This window comes from Syngnathoides biaculeatus, chromosome 4, assembly GCF_019802595.1.
Source record: "Syngnathoides biaculeatus isolate LvHL_M chromosome 4, ASM1980259v1, whole genome shotgun sequence".
Taxonomy (NCBI): domain Eukaryota; kingdom Metazoa; phylum Chordata; class Actinopteri; order Syngnathiformes; family Syngnathidae; genus Syngnathoides; species Syngnathoides biaculeatus.
The window spans coordinates 26,236,743-26,251,699 of NC_084643.1; the positions used below are offsets into that span (position 1 = coordinate 26,236,743).

At 42.8% G+C, this 14,957-nt stretch overlaps 1 protein-coding gene and 1 pseudogene across 1 annotated transcript in view; one reads left to right on the top strand and one right to left on the bottom strand.

Annotated features, from left to right (window-relative positions):
• The window catches only part of adamts3 (ADAM metallopeptidase with thrombospondin type 1 motif, 3), a 140,077-nt gene that overhangs the window by 100,854 nt on the left and 24,266 nt on the right, over window positions 1-14,957 (bottom strand). Inside the window, 1 exon segment of the mRNA XM_061817550.1 lies at window positions 13,972-14,128. Within this exon segment, the coding sequence (XP_061673534.1) occupies window positions 13,972-14,128 (157 nt within the window).
• On the top strand, window positions 14,443-14,561 carry LOC133500107 (5S ribosomal RNA; annotated as a pseudogene).

A 14,957-nucleotide genomic window follows, 5' to 3' on the forward strand; every position in this document is an offset into this window, starting at 1 on the left:
TGAAGCGAGTGGCATGGCACCTTTTTACTACTTCTTCTCACAGGCCCCAAAAAAGATTCCCTTTTGCCCTCCAGACAAAAAAAAGAAAAGGAAAGGAAAAAAAACAGCTAACAGACGGTTGGCAAAACCACGGACCATCTGCTTGGAGGTGAAGCTTAACTGACTGACTAGTGGGTTTCATGACTACGGAAAACGGTTCTTCTTGACTACACAGGCTTCAGAGCAACTTTGTGGGGTGACATTAAACAGCTCTGACGGAGACATACCTGTATTATTTTAAAAGTGAGTTTTTAAAAGCCCACATTCTAATAGTTGTCGTTTTGGAGTGAAATTTCCGAATTCATCTTTAGCTGCCTGTTTCCCAAAAGGCACCTCTGATGTAAGTTACAACAAATTACATAACCCATACCCTGTTTCTTCTGCCATATCTTGAGCGCTTCTCTAAGCTGGGTGAAGCTCTGCCATTTTCAAGCCCTATGTGAAAAATTTCATAGGAAATCAAAGCCAAAAACTGAGAAGAGCTGATGATTGTTGTGTCGCATTTGTGTCTGCTGACTGCGCCACACGCACAAATTCACTGATGAACAAGCTTAATTGGTCATCTTGATGGTGAAGTGCTGCCTCCACCAATGAAAATACAATCTATCCATCTATTTTCAATTGCACTAGAATTCAGGAGGGTCCTGGATGAGCTGGATCTTATCTTAATTGACAGAAAAGTGGGGTGGATGCTGGGCTGGTTGCCAGCCAATCGCAGGGCACAGAGATAAACAACCTTCACAGTCACGTTCACTCACTTATTCATGTGTTAGAAAGCCGGAGCAAAGTGTGATGCAGCACTGCTAACCAGTATATTGCTGTGCAGATCTTTCGGATCTTTATTGGAGAAATCCAGTGTATCACATAGGTCATGAAACATGTACCCTATTTTGACAACGTGATGCTAAATCCTCTCTCATTTCATAGTATTTTGAGAAGATTTTTGTTGACAATGATGAATTTTCAGGGGCGCTGCCATTTTCGCGAGTCACATGATGTACGTGGGTGTATGTGACGTGTACTGTGCGGTTTCAAACGCTGGATTACATGGGACACCATTATGCCCAGCACTGACTTCTCAGATTCATCCTAATCTGATGAAGAAAGAGCAGTATCGGTTGATCGGGAAGACGAAGGAATACTTGCATACAGATTTGAACCTGTGGCTGTAATTAATGTTCAATATTCGGATGGTTCTTCAGGCGCAATGACGCGGTTGGTTCCTCGGACGGGTAAGCGAGCTCCACCTCCACCGCCCGCTTCGTTAGCCCAGGTCGCTGAAGCTAGGCTAAAGGCCTCTGCAACCACCGAAGCTCGGCTAAAGGCCTCCCCAGATGTCGAAGCTTTGCTCGCAGCCTGCCGCCGGAGCTCGTGGCCCGCCTTCAGTGGCGGCGGAGGCCTTTAGCCTAACTTCGCCGTTCCGGGGCTAAGGGCTTCCATGCCTAGAAGCTCAGCTTGCGGCCCACCGCCATAGCTCGCTCGTCAGCTTCCGCGTCATTCCCGTCTGAAGAACAATCCGCGGCTGCCGGCCTGGAGCTCCCGGGGGCCTTTGTTTACGCACTTATGTCGCGCAAAGGCCTCCAAGTAGTCAGACTCTGAGTCATTCCGCCCGAAGAACCATCCAAATATTCAACATTAATTACAGCCACACGTTCAAATCTGTATGGAAGTATTCCTCCATCTTCCCGATCAACCGATACTGCTATTTCTTCATCAGATGAGGATAAATCCGAGAAATCAGCACTGGACATAATGGTGTCCCATGTCATCCAGCGTTTGGAACGGCACGGTACACGTCATATACGCCCACGTAGATCATGTGACTCGCGAAAATGGCAGCGCCCCTGAAAATTCGTAATTGTCGATAAAAATCTTCTCAAAAAAGAGGATTTAACATCACATAGTCAAAATAGGGTACATATTACAAGACCTATTGGATACACTGTAAATGCAAGCACTGGATTTTCCCTTTGTAGAAGGATGGTGTGTGCGCTCAGTCTCGAAGTTTGACAAGTACACACTCACTAAATCTGTCCTTCGTCGTCATGGAAACTTTAAAAACTCATCAAATTGCACATTAACAAAAGCTGTACTCAACATTGGCCCAGAAGTACAGGGGGTGAGGTGCTCAAAACAGAAGATTTTTTTTTTTCTTATAAGTCTGGGCCTGATAAAAAGCCACGCTGTTGCCCTTGCACATAGTCATCATGGTGAGAAATGTCACTGGCCTTGGTTGGGCTTGGTGAGTAGTAGGTAATTTTCATGAGACAGGACCGCCACCTCAAAACAGGTTAAAAAAAGATTATTTTTTGACACTGCGCTCCAGAAGTAGCCTCAGAATAGCGTTGCCCCTAGTCGTCTTAACAAAGGCCATTCTACTGCAGTCGAAGTGCATTTCCGTGAGACAGGAACACTCCCTAACAGTCGAAAAAGACTGTGAAAGGCTTTCTTTGACAGGCAGTGTGAAATGGATTTAGTGAAACTTATTATTCAACTCGTGCCATGCAACTGACTGGCGACCAGTTCAGGGCGGAGTCCGCCCTTTGCCCAAAGTTAGCTGGGAAAAGCTCCAGCCCCCCACAACCCTGACGAGGTTGACCATGACCGATGTTGAAAGCGGATAAACTAACAGATATTATTCAACTCGATGCTCTAGTTCTATACGCCTAATAAAGGATCCACTGTGTGTGTTCATTCCAGACATAGACTTTCCAGGCACAAGTTTCATCTAGCTTTATGGAACGTTGCTCCCACTCATCCAGACAGACAGACAGAAGGAAAATGAGGGGGGTTCTCTATGGATTGGGTGGGGTTAATGAACCAGCATGGGATTTTGAGGATTTTTTTTTTACATGTTCTGAGATTTCGGGAGTTGAACGCCATGATATTACATCATGTGTGGCATCACTACAAGATTCACCATCACTTAAAAGTCCACATTTAGATAACTTATTATATCATTTAATATTGTGTTATATCATTACATCAGAGTATACCACTGCAAAGTACAACCATTGTGATCACCCTATTTTTAAATTTATTAACCAAAAGTGAAACACACTTAAACTGGATCTCCTTTTCATTCCTAAAAATGAGGAAAACTAAATTTGACAATGACGTATCATGTGTCGTAATAGTTATGCTTCAGTGAAGTATTTGTGGAAAGAAAACTAAAAGAATATGTGATGTGACATGATGTGACAGGACGAGTATAAATAAAAATAACGGATATAATGCTCACAAATTATATATATGCCTGTGTGTGTGTACACATTCATACATAATGTACATACATACATACATAAATACATGTGTACATATGTACATACGTACATAAATACATACGTACATATGTACATATGTATGTACGTACATACATACATACGTACATACGTACGTACATACGTACGTACATACGTACGTACATACGTACATACATACGTACATAAATACATATGTACATACATAAATACATACATACGTACATACATACGTACGTACGTACGTACGTACATACATACGTACGTACGTACATACATAAATACATACGTACATACGTACATACATACGTACATACGTACGTACGTACGTACATACGTACGTACATACGTACATACGTACGTACGTACGTACGTACATACGTACATACATACATACGTATGTATGTACGTATGTACATACATAAATACATATGTAGATACATACATACACACATAAATACATATGTACATACGTACATACATAAATACATATGTACATACGTACATACATACATATGTACATACGTACATACATACATATGTACATACATACATACATATGTACATACATACATACATACATATGTACATACATACATACATGCATACATACATAAATACATACATACATAAATACATACGTACATACATACATACATAAATACATATGTACATACGTACATACATACATAAATACATATGTACATACATACATACACACATAAATACATATGTAGATACATACATACACACATAAATACATATGTACATACATACATAATATACATGTAGAGACTGAACAATAATAAACACAATCTATAATAATAAAAACAAATGTAGAATGTTTAACTTGTTTTTGTTTTATATTATAAGTTTGAATCAGTTTGAATTTATATTTTGTTACACTATATCGGTGGTACTATGGAGCAACTGGTTAGTGCATTGACCTCAGTTTTGAGGACCGGGGTTCGAATATCAGTCTCACGCATGGTGTTTGCATTTCCCCATCCCCACCTTGCCTGAAGATAGCTGGGACAGGCTCCGGCACGCCTGTGACACTTGTGAGGATAAGCGTAATGGAAGATGAATAAATTAATTGAATAAAAAGAACCAAGGATACAAGAATACAAAATAAATCAATTTTAAAAAACAATACAGTGTTCCCGCTCAAAATCACAGTTCAGTCTTACAGTGTACAGGCAAGTCTGAATCGGAGTGGCATCCCAACAGTGTAAAAAAAAGGAAATAAAAATGAATTTAAAAAATGTGCCACAAAATCAAAGTCAGCACTGAGTTCTAACGGAAGACATGTGGCGTAATTCCCAGCAAGATGTAGAAAATGTCGTAACCTGAGCCCCGTTAACAGCACCGTCACTGACAGCTGATTGGGCACAATTTTGATGAATGCAAATATCACATTGGCTTTGCTCAATCAACTGTGACTTTGACTGACAGCTTGAAGCAAACACGCTTTTCCTCTTTGGAGAAGTGTGCGATAAAGTCTTTTTTTCATTTCCTCAATGTCATATGCCATATGTCTAATGTCATAGGATAGTCTCTCATTTTGTGACAGCAAGAAAGTGAAAAGAGGGACATTCCTCAGCTAAAGCGGCACGGCGCTTATCTGGTTAGAATGCTGGCCTCGCAGTTCTGAGGACCGGGGTTCAAATCTAGGCCCTGCCTGTTTTCATGTTCTCCCCGTGCCTCCGTGGGTTTTCTCCAGGCCCTCTGGTTTACTTTGAATTGCCCTTAGGTGTGATTATGAGTGCGGCTGTTGTCTGTCTCTATTTGGCCTGCAACTGGCTGGCCACCAGTTCAGGGTGTACCACGCCTCCTGAGATAGCTGGGATAGACTCCAGCACTCCAGCGAACCCTTAGGAGGATAAGTGGCTCAGAAAATGAACGGATGGATGATTATTTAAATTCTAAACTAATGAGGTCATGGCAGGGTGAAAATACAACATTTCTGATTGAAATTCAATCACGTGTGGCAGATGGACTCACAAAAGAGTACAAGGTCATTCTCAGCCTCATGTTGTGATGCCCTTGAACCACTCATGCCTAATTAACTCTGTACAATGAAGAAAAAAACCCAAAACAAACAAAGTTAGTCACCACAACACTATTATCTGTTCCCGACATGCAGATGATTAACACCTCACCTCTCAAAATCCTCCTGGCTGCCATGTTGTTTGCTTTATTTGGCCCACGGTATAGCGAAACTTGGTTATACGGGAAAACACGACGTGGCGCACGGCTGTTTTGCTGTGAGGAGTGCAGGCAGAATAGAGCTGAACAACCAAGCAAGCGAGAAATAAGACCCCTGTTTCGCGCATGGCACGATAAGAGCTACGACGGGCCAACTTCCCACAGCTTGCATGACCTTGACTATAATGTTGAGGATACTCTCAAGCAGGCTAGTGTGAGCTACGAACTCAGTAGTCAACAGTGAACACCCGTTTTTCATGGGGAATATGTTCCGGACCTTACTTTAATGAGCAAAATCCTGCGATATAAAGAGCCCATACAATTTTTGTCATAGTTTTACCCCTCCATCTGGCCATAAACACATTTCAATTGAATAAAATCCTTTAAACACATTCTACAGCGAAACCCCAATATTTGCAGGGCTTAGGACCTTGGTCCAACCGCAAATTGTGAAAACCGACAAATAATTGATGGCCATTATTAAATAAAAAAATAAGTGAAAAAGCGGCATGATGGAGCAGTAGTAGAATGTTAGCCTCACGGTTTCTGAGGACTGCGGTTGAAATCCAGACCCCACCTGTGTGGAGTTTGCATGATCTCCCCATGTCTGCGTGGGTTTCCTCTGGGCACTCCAGTTTCCTCCCACATCCCAAAAACATGCATTAATTGGACACTCCAAATTGCCCATAGGTGTGATTATGAGTGTGACTGATGTCTGTCTCCATGTGCCCTGTGATTGGCTGGCAACCAGTTCAGGGTGTACCCTGCCTCCTTCCCAATGGCTGCTGGGATTGGCACCAGCATCCACAGCATCAAACATCACTTCACAGCCTTTGTCTAAGCTTTTTTTCACAAAAGAGTGTTCAATAGCGGCTCATGCTAAGAGTCCTATCAAGCAAATTGACCAAAAATGTGGAATCAGGCAACCAACCATAACAAATAAACAAAAAAAAAAGCATTAGATAGCAACATTGCATTCCATATTTGTTACTGTGATATCATAAAGCACAGTCAACCCTAACCCTAACCCTAACAAGTCACATGGGATTTAAAGCAATTTATTCAGAAAAAGTTGTTCGATCCCAAGCACTCCTGCCATCATCATCAACAACATCAGCAAGGAGCTTCTGCTGTTTCTCACTCCAAAAGAATCCACACTGAGCACGGCGAGAGAATACTCAATAGCACTGACATTAATTGCAGAAATATCAAAGGTGGCATAACGTCAGGAGAGTGAACGGTCGATACGAAAGGTCGCCGCTATACAAGTATTTTTTTTTTTAGGTGGAATAATTGTTTAGTCTCTCTGTGAAGTAAGTTGAATGTCAAAGCAACGCATGACTGGGACTCTGAGATAAGACACACCAGATCTAATAGTTTTGTGAAGAATAACAAATTTTAGGGTCACCAACATGGTGCTCATGTGCACCAGTTAGTCCCCAAAGACCACATGAACCGGTTGAAAAATATCTCACCAGTGATGGGATAGTGTGATTTAATGCAGCCCTATGGGGGCACAAACCAGTGCAATCTGTAGGCCGGTCCCAAGCCCGGATAAATGCAGAGGGTTGCGTCAGGAAGGGCATCCGGCGTAAAAACTGTGCCAAACAAATATGAGCGTTCATCTAAAGAATCCCATACCGGATCGGTCGTGGCCCGGGTTAACAACGCCCGCCCCCGGCACTGCTAACCTACAGGGCGTCGGTGGAAATTCAGCTACTGTGGGTCGAAGACAAAGAAGAGGAGGAAACCGGATCCAGCGTCAGAAGAAAAAGAGGAATGCACAGAGCCTACAACTGAGTGTAGGGACTTTGAATGTTGGGACTATGACAGGAAAAGCACAGGAGTGGTTGACATGATGATTAGGAGAAAGGTTGATATTCTGTGCATCCAAGAGAGCAGGTGGAAAGGTAGTAAGGCTAGAAGTTTGGGAGCAGGGTTTAAATTATTCTACCACGGAGTAGATGGGAAGAGAAATGGAGTAGGGGTTATTTTAAAGGAAGAGCTGGCTAAGAATGTCTTGGAGGTGAAAAGAGTATCAGATCAAGTGATGAGACTAAAATTTGAAATTGAGGGTGTTATGTACAATGTGGTTAGCGGCTATGCACCACAGGTAGGATGTGACCTAGAGTTGAAAGAGAAATTCTGGAAGGAACTAGATGATGTAGTTCTGAGCATCCCAGACAGCGAGAGAGTTGTGATTGGTGCAGATTGTAATGGACATATTGGTAAAGGAAACAGGGGCGATGAAGAAGTGATGGGTAAGTACGGCATCCAGGAAAGGAACTTTGAAGGGCAGATGGTGGTGGACTTTGCAAAAAGGATGGAGATGGCTGTAGTGAACACTTATTTCCAGAAGAGGGAGGAACATATAGTGACCTACAAGAGCGGAGGTAGAACCACGCAGGTAGATTATATTTTGTGCAGACGATGTAATCTGAAGGAGGTTACTGACTGTAAAGTAGTGGTAGGGGAGAGTGTAGCTCGACAGCATAGGATGGTAGTATGTAGGATGATTCTGGTGGTGGGTAGGAAGATTAAGAAGACAAAGGTAGAGCAGAGAACCATGTGGTGGAAGGTGAGAAAGGAAGAATGTTGTGCGGCCTTCCGGAAAGAGGTGAGACAGGCTCTCGATGGACAACCGAAGCTCCCGGAAGACTGGACGACGACAGCCAAGGTGATCAGAGAGACAGGCAGGAGAGTACTTGGTGTGTCATCTGGTAGGAAAGGGGAGAAGGAGACTTGGTGGTGGAACCCCAAAATACAGGGAGTCATACAAGGAAAGAGATTAGCGAAGAAGAAGTGGGATACTGAGAGGACTGAGGAGAGGCGAAAGGAGTACATCGAGATGCGACGTAGGGCAAAGGTAGAGGTGGCAAAGGCTAAACAAGAGGCATATGAAGACATGTACACCAGGTTGGACACGAAAGAAGGAGAAAAGGATCTCTACAGGTTGGCCAGACAGAGGGATAGAGATGGGAAGGATGTGCAGCAGGTAAGGGTGATTAAGGATAGAGATGGAAATGTGTTGACTGGTGCCGGTAGTGTACTAAATAGATGGAAAGAATACTTTGAGAAGTTGATGAATGAAGAAAATGAGAGAGAAGGAAGAGTTGAAGAGGCAAGAGTGAAGGACCAGGAAGTGGAAATGATTACTAAGGGGGAAGTCAGAAAGGCACTACAAAGGATGAAAAATGGAAAGGCAGTTGGTCCTGATGACATACCGGTAGAGGTATGGAAGCAATTTGGAGAGATGGCTGTGGAGTTTTTGACCAACTTATTCAACAGAATACTAGCGGGCGAAAAGATGCCTGAAGAATGGAGGAAAAGTGTTCTAGTTCCCATTTTTAAGAACAAAGGGGATGTTCAGAGGTGTGGGAACTATAGAGGAATAAAGTTGATGAGCCACACAATGAAGTTATGGGAAAGAGTAGTGGAGGCTAGACTCAGGACAGAAGTAAGTATCTGCGAGCAACAGTATGGTTTCATGCCTAGAAAGAGTACCACAGATGCATTATTTGCCTTGAGGATGCTCGTGGAAAAGTACAGAGAAGGTCAGAAGGAGCTACATTGTGTCTTTGTGGATCTAGAGAAAGCCTATGACAGAGTACCAAGAGAGGAACTGTGGTACTGCATGCGTAAGTCTGGTGTGGCAGAGAAGTATGTTAAAATAGTACAGGACATGTATGATGGCAGCAGAACAATGGTGAGGTGTGCCTTAGGTGTGACAGAGGAATTTAAGGTGGAGGTGGGACTGCATCAGGGATCAGCTCTGAGCCCCTTCCTGTTTGCAGTGGTAATGGATAGGCTGACAGATGAGGTTAGACTGGAATCCCCTTGGACCATGATGTTCGCAGATGATATTGTCATATGCAGTGAAAGCAGGGAGCACGCAGAGGAACAATTGGAAAGATGGAGACATGCACTGGAAAGGAGAGGAATGAAGATTAGCCGAAGTAAAACAGAATATATGTGCGTGAATGAGAAAAGTAGAGGGGGAAGAGTGAGGCTACGGGGAGAAGAGATAGCGAGGGTGGACGACTTCAAATACTTGGGGTCAACAATACAGAGCAATGGAGAGTGTGGTCAGGAAGTGAAGAAACGGGTCCAAGCAGGTTGGAACAGCTGGCGAAAGGTGTCTGGTGTGTTATGTGACAGAAGAGTGTCTGCTAGGATGAAGGGCAAAGTTTACAAAACAGTGGTGAGGCCGGCCATGATGTACGGATTAGAGACGGTGGCACTGAAGAAACAACAGGAAGCTGAACTGGAGGTGGCAGAAATGAAGATGTTGAGGTTCTCGCTCGGAGTGACCAGGTTGGATAGGATTAGAAATGAGCTCATTAGAGGGACAGCCAAAGCTGGATGTTTTGGAGACAAGATTCGAGAGAGCAGACTTCGATGGTTTGGACATGTTCAGAGGCGAGAGAGTGAGTATATTGGTAGAAGGATGCTGAGGATGGAGCTCCCAGGCAAAAGGGCGAGAGGAAGACCAAAGAGAAGGTTTATGGATGTGGTGAGGGAAGACATGAGGGCAGTTGGGGTTCGAGAGGAAGATGCAGGAGATAGGCTAAGATGGCAAAAGATGACACGCTGTGGCGACCCCTAACGGGACAAGCCGAAAGGAAAAGAAGAAGAAGAAAGAAGAAGATGGGATAGTGTGATTTACTCAGAATAGTATAGAAGTGGTAAATGGAAAACTAGTTTCTTCAACTTTATAGCATCCCTTTTCAATGGTGTCCTCCAATGTTCTCAGGGATTGCCGCCATGACAGGCACTGACCTTACGACTACAGCTTCAGTCATCCATGTTGACGATGGAGGCACAGAACATAGTCCACTCAGGCTCAATGTCCCCAGTGTCCTCCGAGACATAGGGAAGTTCTGCCAGATGTATGAGTTGAAACTCCTTCTGACTCCGGACTTTGACAAACGTTCAAAGCAGAACTTGAAAATACAGTTGGGTCTCCCAAGTCGGACTGGAATCTTCACCCACCATCATAGCAAAAACACCATGAGGTGGTGATCAGTTGACAGTTCCGCCCCTCTCTTTACCAGAGTGTCCAAGACATAAGGCTGTAAGTCCAATGATACTACCATAAAGTTGATCATTGAGCTGCAGCCAAGGGTGCCCTGATGCCAAGTGTACATATGGAAACCCTTATTTCTGAACATTGTATTTCTTATGGACAATCCATGACGAGCACTTGTGTCTAACAACAAAACCCCACACTTTTGTTCAGATGAAGGGGGGAAAAATGTATTTCCCAAACATGTCCTACCAGGTTTCATTGTCATTGCCCCCCTGAGCTATGCACTCATCAAGCAGAATGAGGGACAGACAGTCAGGAGCCATCCACCCATCCAAAGGAGGAAGGAGTCTACCTTCTCGTACACTGGGGTGCACCCCAACATACAGGCACAGAGACATGGGTCCATCAGTACATCAAAACCTGCTTGGTGCCTCTCACTGTGCGCATCGCCAGAGTGGAAGAAAGTCCAACTCCTTTCAAAGAAGACTGGTGCCAGAGTGTGTCGAGGCAAGCAAAAGAATTTTTAGTTGGAATTTCCCAAATTTGCACCCCAGGACAGGCTCTTTCCCTACCAGGAACACGATGTTCCACATCTCTAGAGACAGTTTCTGTAGCCAGGGATAGGACCCCATGTTCCCCTACTTCGCCCGCCGCCAAGATCACACCACATGCAACCCCCTTGGCCCCTCCCACAAGTGTTGAGGCCATGGGGAGGGGGAAGCACGTTGTCCTTTTGGCCTGTGCCTGGACAGGTTCCAGAGGTGCATTCACAATTGTGCCACATCTCCAGTCCTGACTCCAAAGGGGGGCCCCTGTGACCATCATTCAGGCGAAGGAAAACAAACTCAAATATTTGTACTAATCGAAAGGGGTCTTTTTGCGTCCTTTGTCTCCCTCATCTAGGACCTGTTTGCCCTGGGTGACCATACCAAGGGAATAAAGCCCCAGACCAATTTGGGAAACCCTCCAACATGCTAATTATTATAATTGATGACTGTTAATGATTGATGATTACTAATAATACCATAATTAAAGAAATGTGAGCATTTTTTCTATTTCTGAAGTGTGTAACCAGCAGTCTCTCGCATTAACCAGTAAGCAAGAAGTACAGTAGATACAGTAGCTCTTTTTCTAAAGGTTTGTTGATATGATTGGTCTCTCCATCTCTAAAGTACCATATACACCAGATTTAATGTTGTGTGCACCCTAATTTTACATACTTTATTACATACTTCATGGTTTTGTGTACCTCTATTGCAGCATACTAACACCATATTGTGTTTGACCGGTACATGAAAAAAAAAAAAAAAAACACACACCTGATGTACTGCTGTGCCACCTAAGAAGATAAAACACTAAACAGAGTACAGTGGGAAAAGTGTCAGACGAGCTCCAGATTGCAGCATTTCCATCAACGTCAATAACAAAAGTGATAAAGAGCATCAATCAGCCGAGCTTTGGGCTAAAAATTTCGCCTTTTATCCATATCGACGACTCCAGAGGAAAGGCACTCAAAAGTTATCCTCTTCAAGAAATGTGTATCCTGTTTAATATAAACTTTAAACGAGTATGACATTTCAGACAGATCTATCATATCTATGTGGGAAAGCTGTAATTTAACGCTTTTACGTTTAAACAGGAGTTAACAAGGTGGAATGTTCACTGTGACAGTGTAATGTGTTTAAAATTGGGGCCAAGCAACAACGTGACAAAGTAATTTTTTTATACCTGTTTATGTAAAATTATCCAAAAAGTACTTTATGGAAGATCAGGAAATTATGGGGCAGTCACAGCTCTATGCTGAGCAGTCAAGAGATCTGTATTATTTTCCCTTTTTTGTTTGTGAATTGTGGGAGATGTGGAATTTAACACCTGTGCCGTCTGTTTTTTCTAAATGTGAGTGAAGTGCATAGATTTAGCAACAACATGGGCACAGTTGACACAACCTCTGGTAGAAAATCAATATTTCTCTGTGTTATTTTGACAGCTGAAACCACTCAAATACCCTTTTTGTCCCCTCCACCAAGAAAATGTTTTCATCAGCTGCAAGATTACAAAAGATCATTTAACCTATTCAATGCCAACCGTTTTCAACGCAGAGCTCCCCACATTGCCAGCTGTTTTAGCAAAATTTTACCAATCTTTGACGACCCATACTATATTGCATTCTGAGAAATATAATGTGAGCACCAAACCTAGCAAAAGAAGTATAAAAGCGTAAAAAAAAAAATTTCTATCTCTTTCCATTCATTTGTAACTTGCAATACAACTATGACATTGCCAATTTAATGGAATGTCTAATGTTAGAGACTCTAAATGGAAAAAAAGAAAAATTCCATTATGATCTTTAAATATCAAATACCTGGTTGAAGTGCAAAACTGTTACAGAATAGATGGAAGAAATGTTTTCCGTAGCCAACAACAACGAATTTATCTGTGGCGGGTGCAAAATCAACCCAATAACTCTAATGTAACTGAAAAATAGGACTTCATTAACGCAAAGTATAGCTCTTTTTTTTTTTTAACCAATCAATAAACCAAGTAGGATAACATCACACAGTGTGACAATAATTGATCAATTCTGTACGAATATTGTGAGAATTAAAACAACCAGTGGCCTGCTAATCTGTAAGATTGCCAACCATTTATGGACCAGTTTCTACGCTTCATGACTGTGTCTTTAAAAAGAAGGCTGAAAAAAGAAACATACATGATCAAATCTATTAGTAAATGAACAAGACCTGAAGAAGTAATCAGTGCCTTGAACAACAGTCTAGCGTAGTGATTTCCAACCTTTATAGAGGCAAGGCACATATTTTACAATTGAAAAATCCCACAGCACACCAACAAAAGTAAATGTCACCAAAAACGGATAGATTCATTACTGTATGTACTTCCTGCCATCTAATACAACAGGAATTTTTTGTTCTGTCTGTCATTGTGCCTCACTGGCATAAATAGATGAATAAAGATACATTATTTCTTGGAAATAAATGAGTTTTTTTTAGCAATTACATAAAATTGGATAATTTCCCACAGCACACGTGAAGAGCACTCACGGCACACTAAGGTACCCCGGCACACTGTTTGGGAATTACTAGTCTAGCGCACCAGGATTGGAGTATAATATACAGAGAACCTGATGTTGACGGTGTCTATAACGTATTCATTGTGCAGCAACCATTGCCCAGTGAACGGACACAACGTACAAAAGGAATAATTTAGGTTTAAAAAATGAATCCTTACATCCTTTATCCAGTATAAAACGAAATAATTAAGATATAATGTATGTAGGAATAAATTAAGGGGCATTACACCTCCAATCCAGTAGGTGGCAGTACAAAGCAAAACAAACATCTCTAACAATCTACTTAAAGCATAAAGGTGGGCACCCATTTGTTGGTTCGCTTGTCATTATTAGCGGACACATCCTACCTGGCACGTGGTAGTCCAAGGAGATGTCGGAAAGGCCCTGCAGCACGGCCGATCTGCGGTACACCACGTGGACTCTGCCCTTGTCCTCCAGCTCCTGAGTGCCTCTCTCCAGAGGTTCGATGAAGTACTCATCTGCGTCAGTCCGGATCATGCCGGCCTGCAAGGTGCAACACATCAGTGAATCATTCGAACTTAATCACGATTAAAACCATCTCAAGGGCTCTTTACCTGGGGGAGCAGGTGTGGGGCTACACTAATCACACATGAAAAAGACAATTTTGTAACTTTCCATCATTGAAGGAATAAATGCCACCATTGTCCATCATCAGAGTAATGTCATAACTTGCCATCAATACAGAAGTAAAACATGAAAGTGTTGAAACTGTCAATATCAGAAATAAAGTTCCAAATCAGAAAATGTTGAAACTCCCTGTCAGAGAAATACAATTTTCAAAAAATGATCATCATCATGCTTACGGCCATGCAACCGTGAGAATGCCCGATCTCATCAGATTTCGGAAGCTAAGCGGGTTTGGCCCTGGTTAGTACTTGGATGCGAGACTGCCTGGGAATACCAGGTGCTGTAAGCTTCTCTCCCCGGGTAAAATGCAGAGGGCTGGCATCAGAGAGGGCATCCAGCGTAAAACTGTGTCAAACAAACGTGAGCGTTCATCTGAGATGACACACTGTGGTGACCCCTAATGGGACAAGCCAAAAGGAAAAGAAGAGAATCATCATCATCATCACAGATGCTAAATGAGAACATTTCATTATTGTCTATATCTATCCACCTATTTTCTGGGCCACTTATCCTCACGAAGGTCACGGGAGTGCTAGAGCCTATCCAAGCAGTCATCGGGGAGGAGGCAGGGTACATCCTGAACTGGTTGGCGGCCAGTTACAGGTCAAATGGAGACAGACAATTGTCGCACTCACAATCACATCTTGGAGCAATTCAGTGTGTCAAATTAATGCATGTTTTGGGG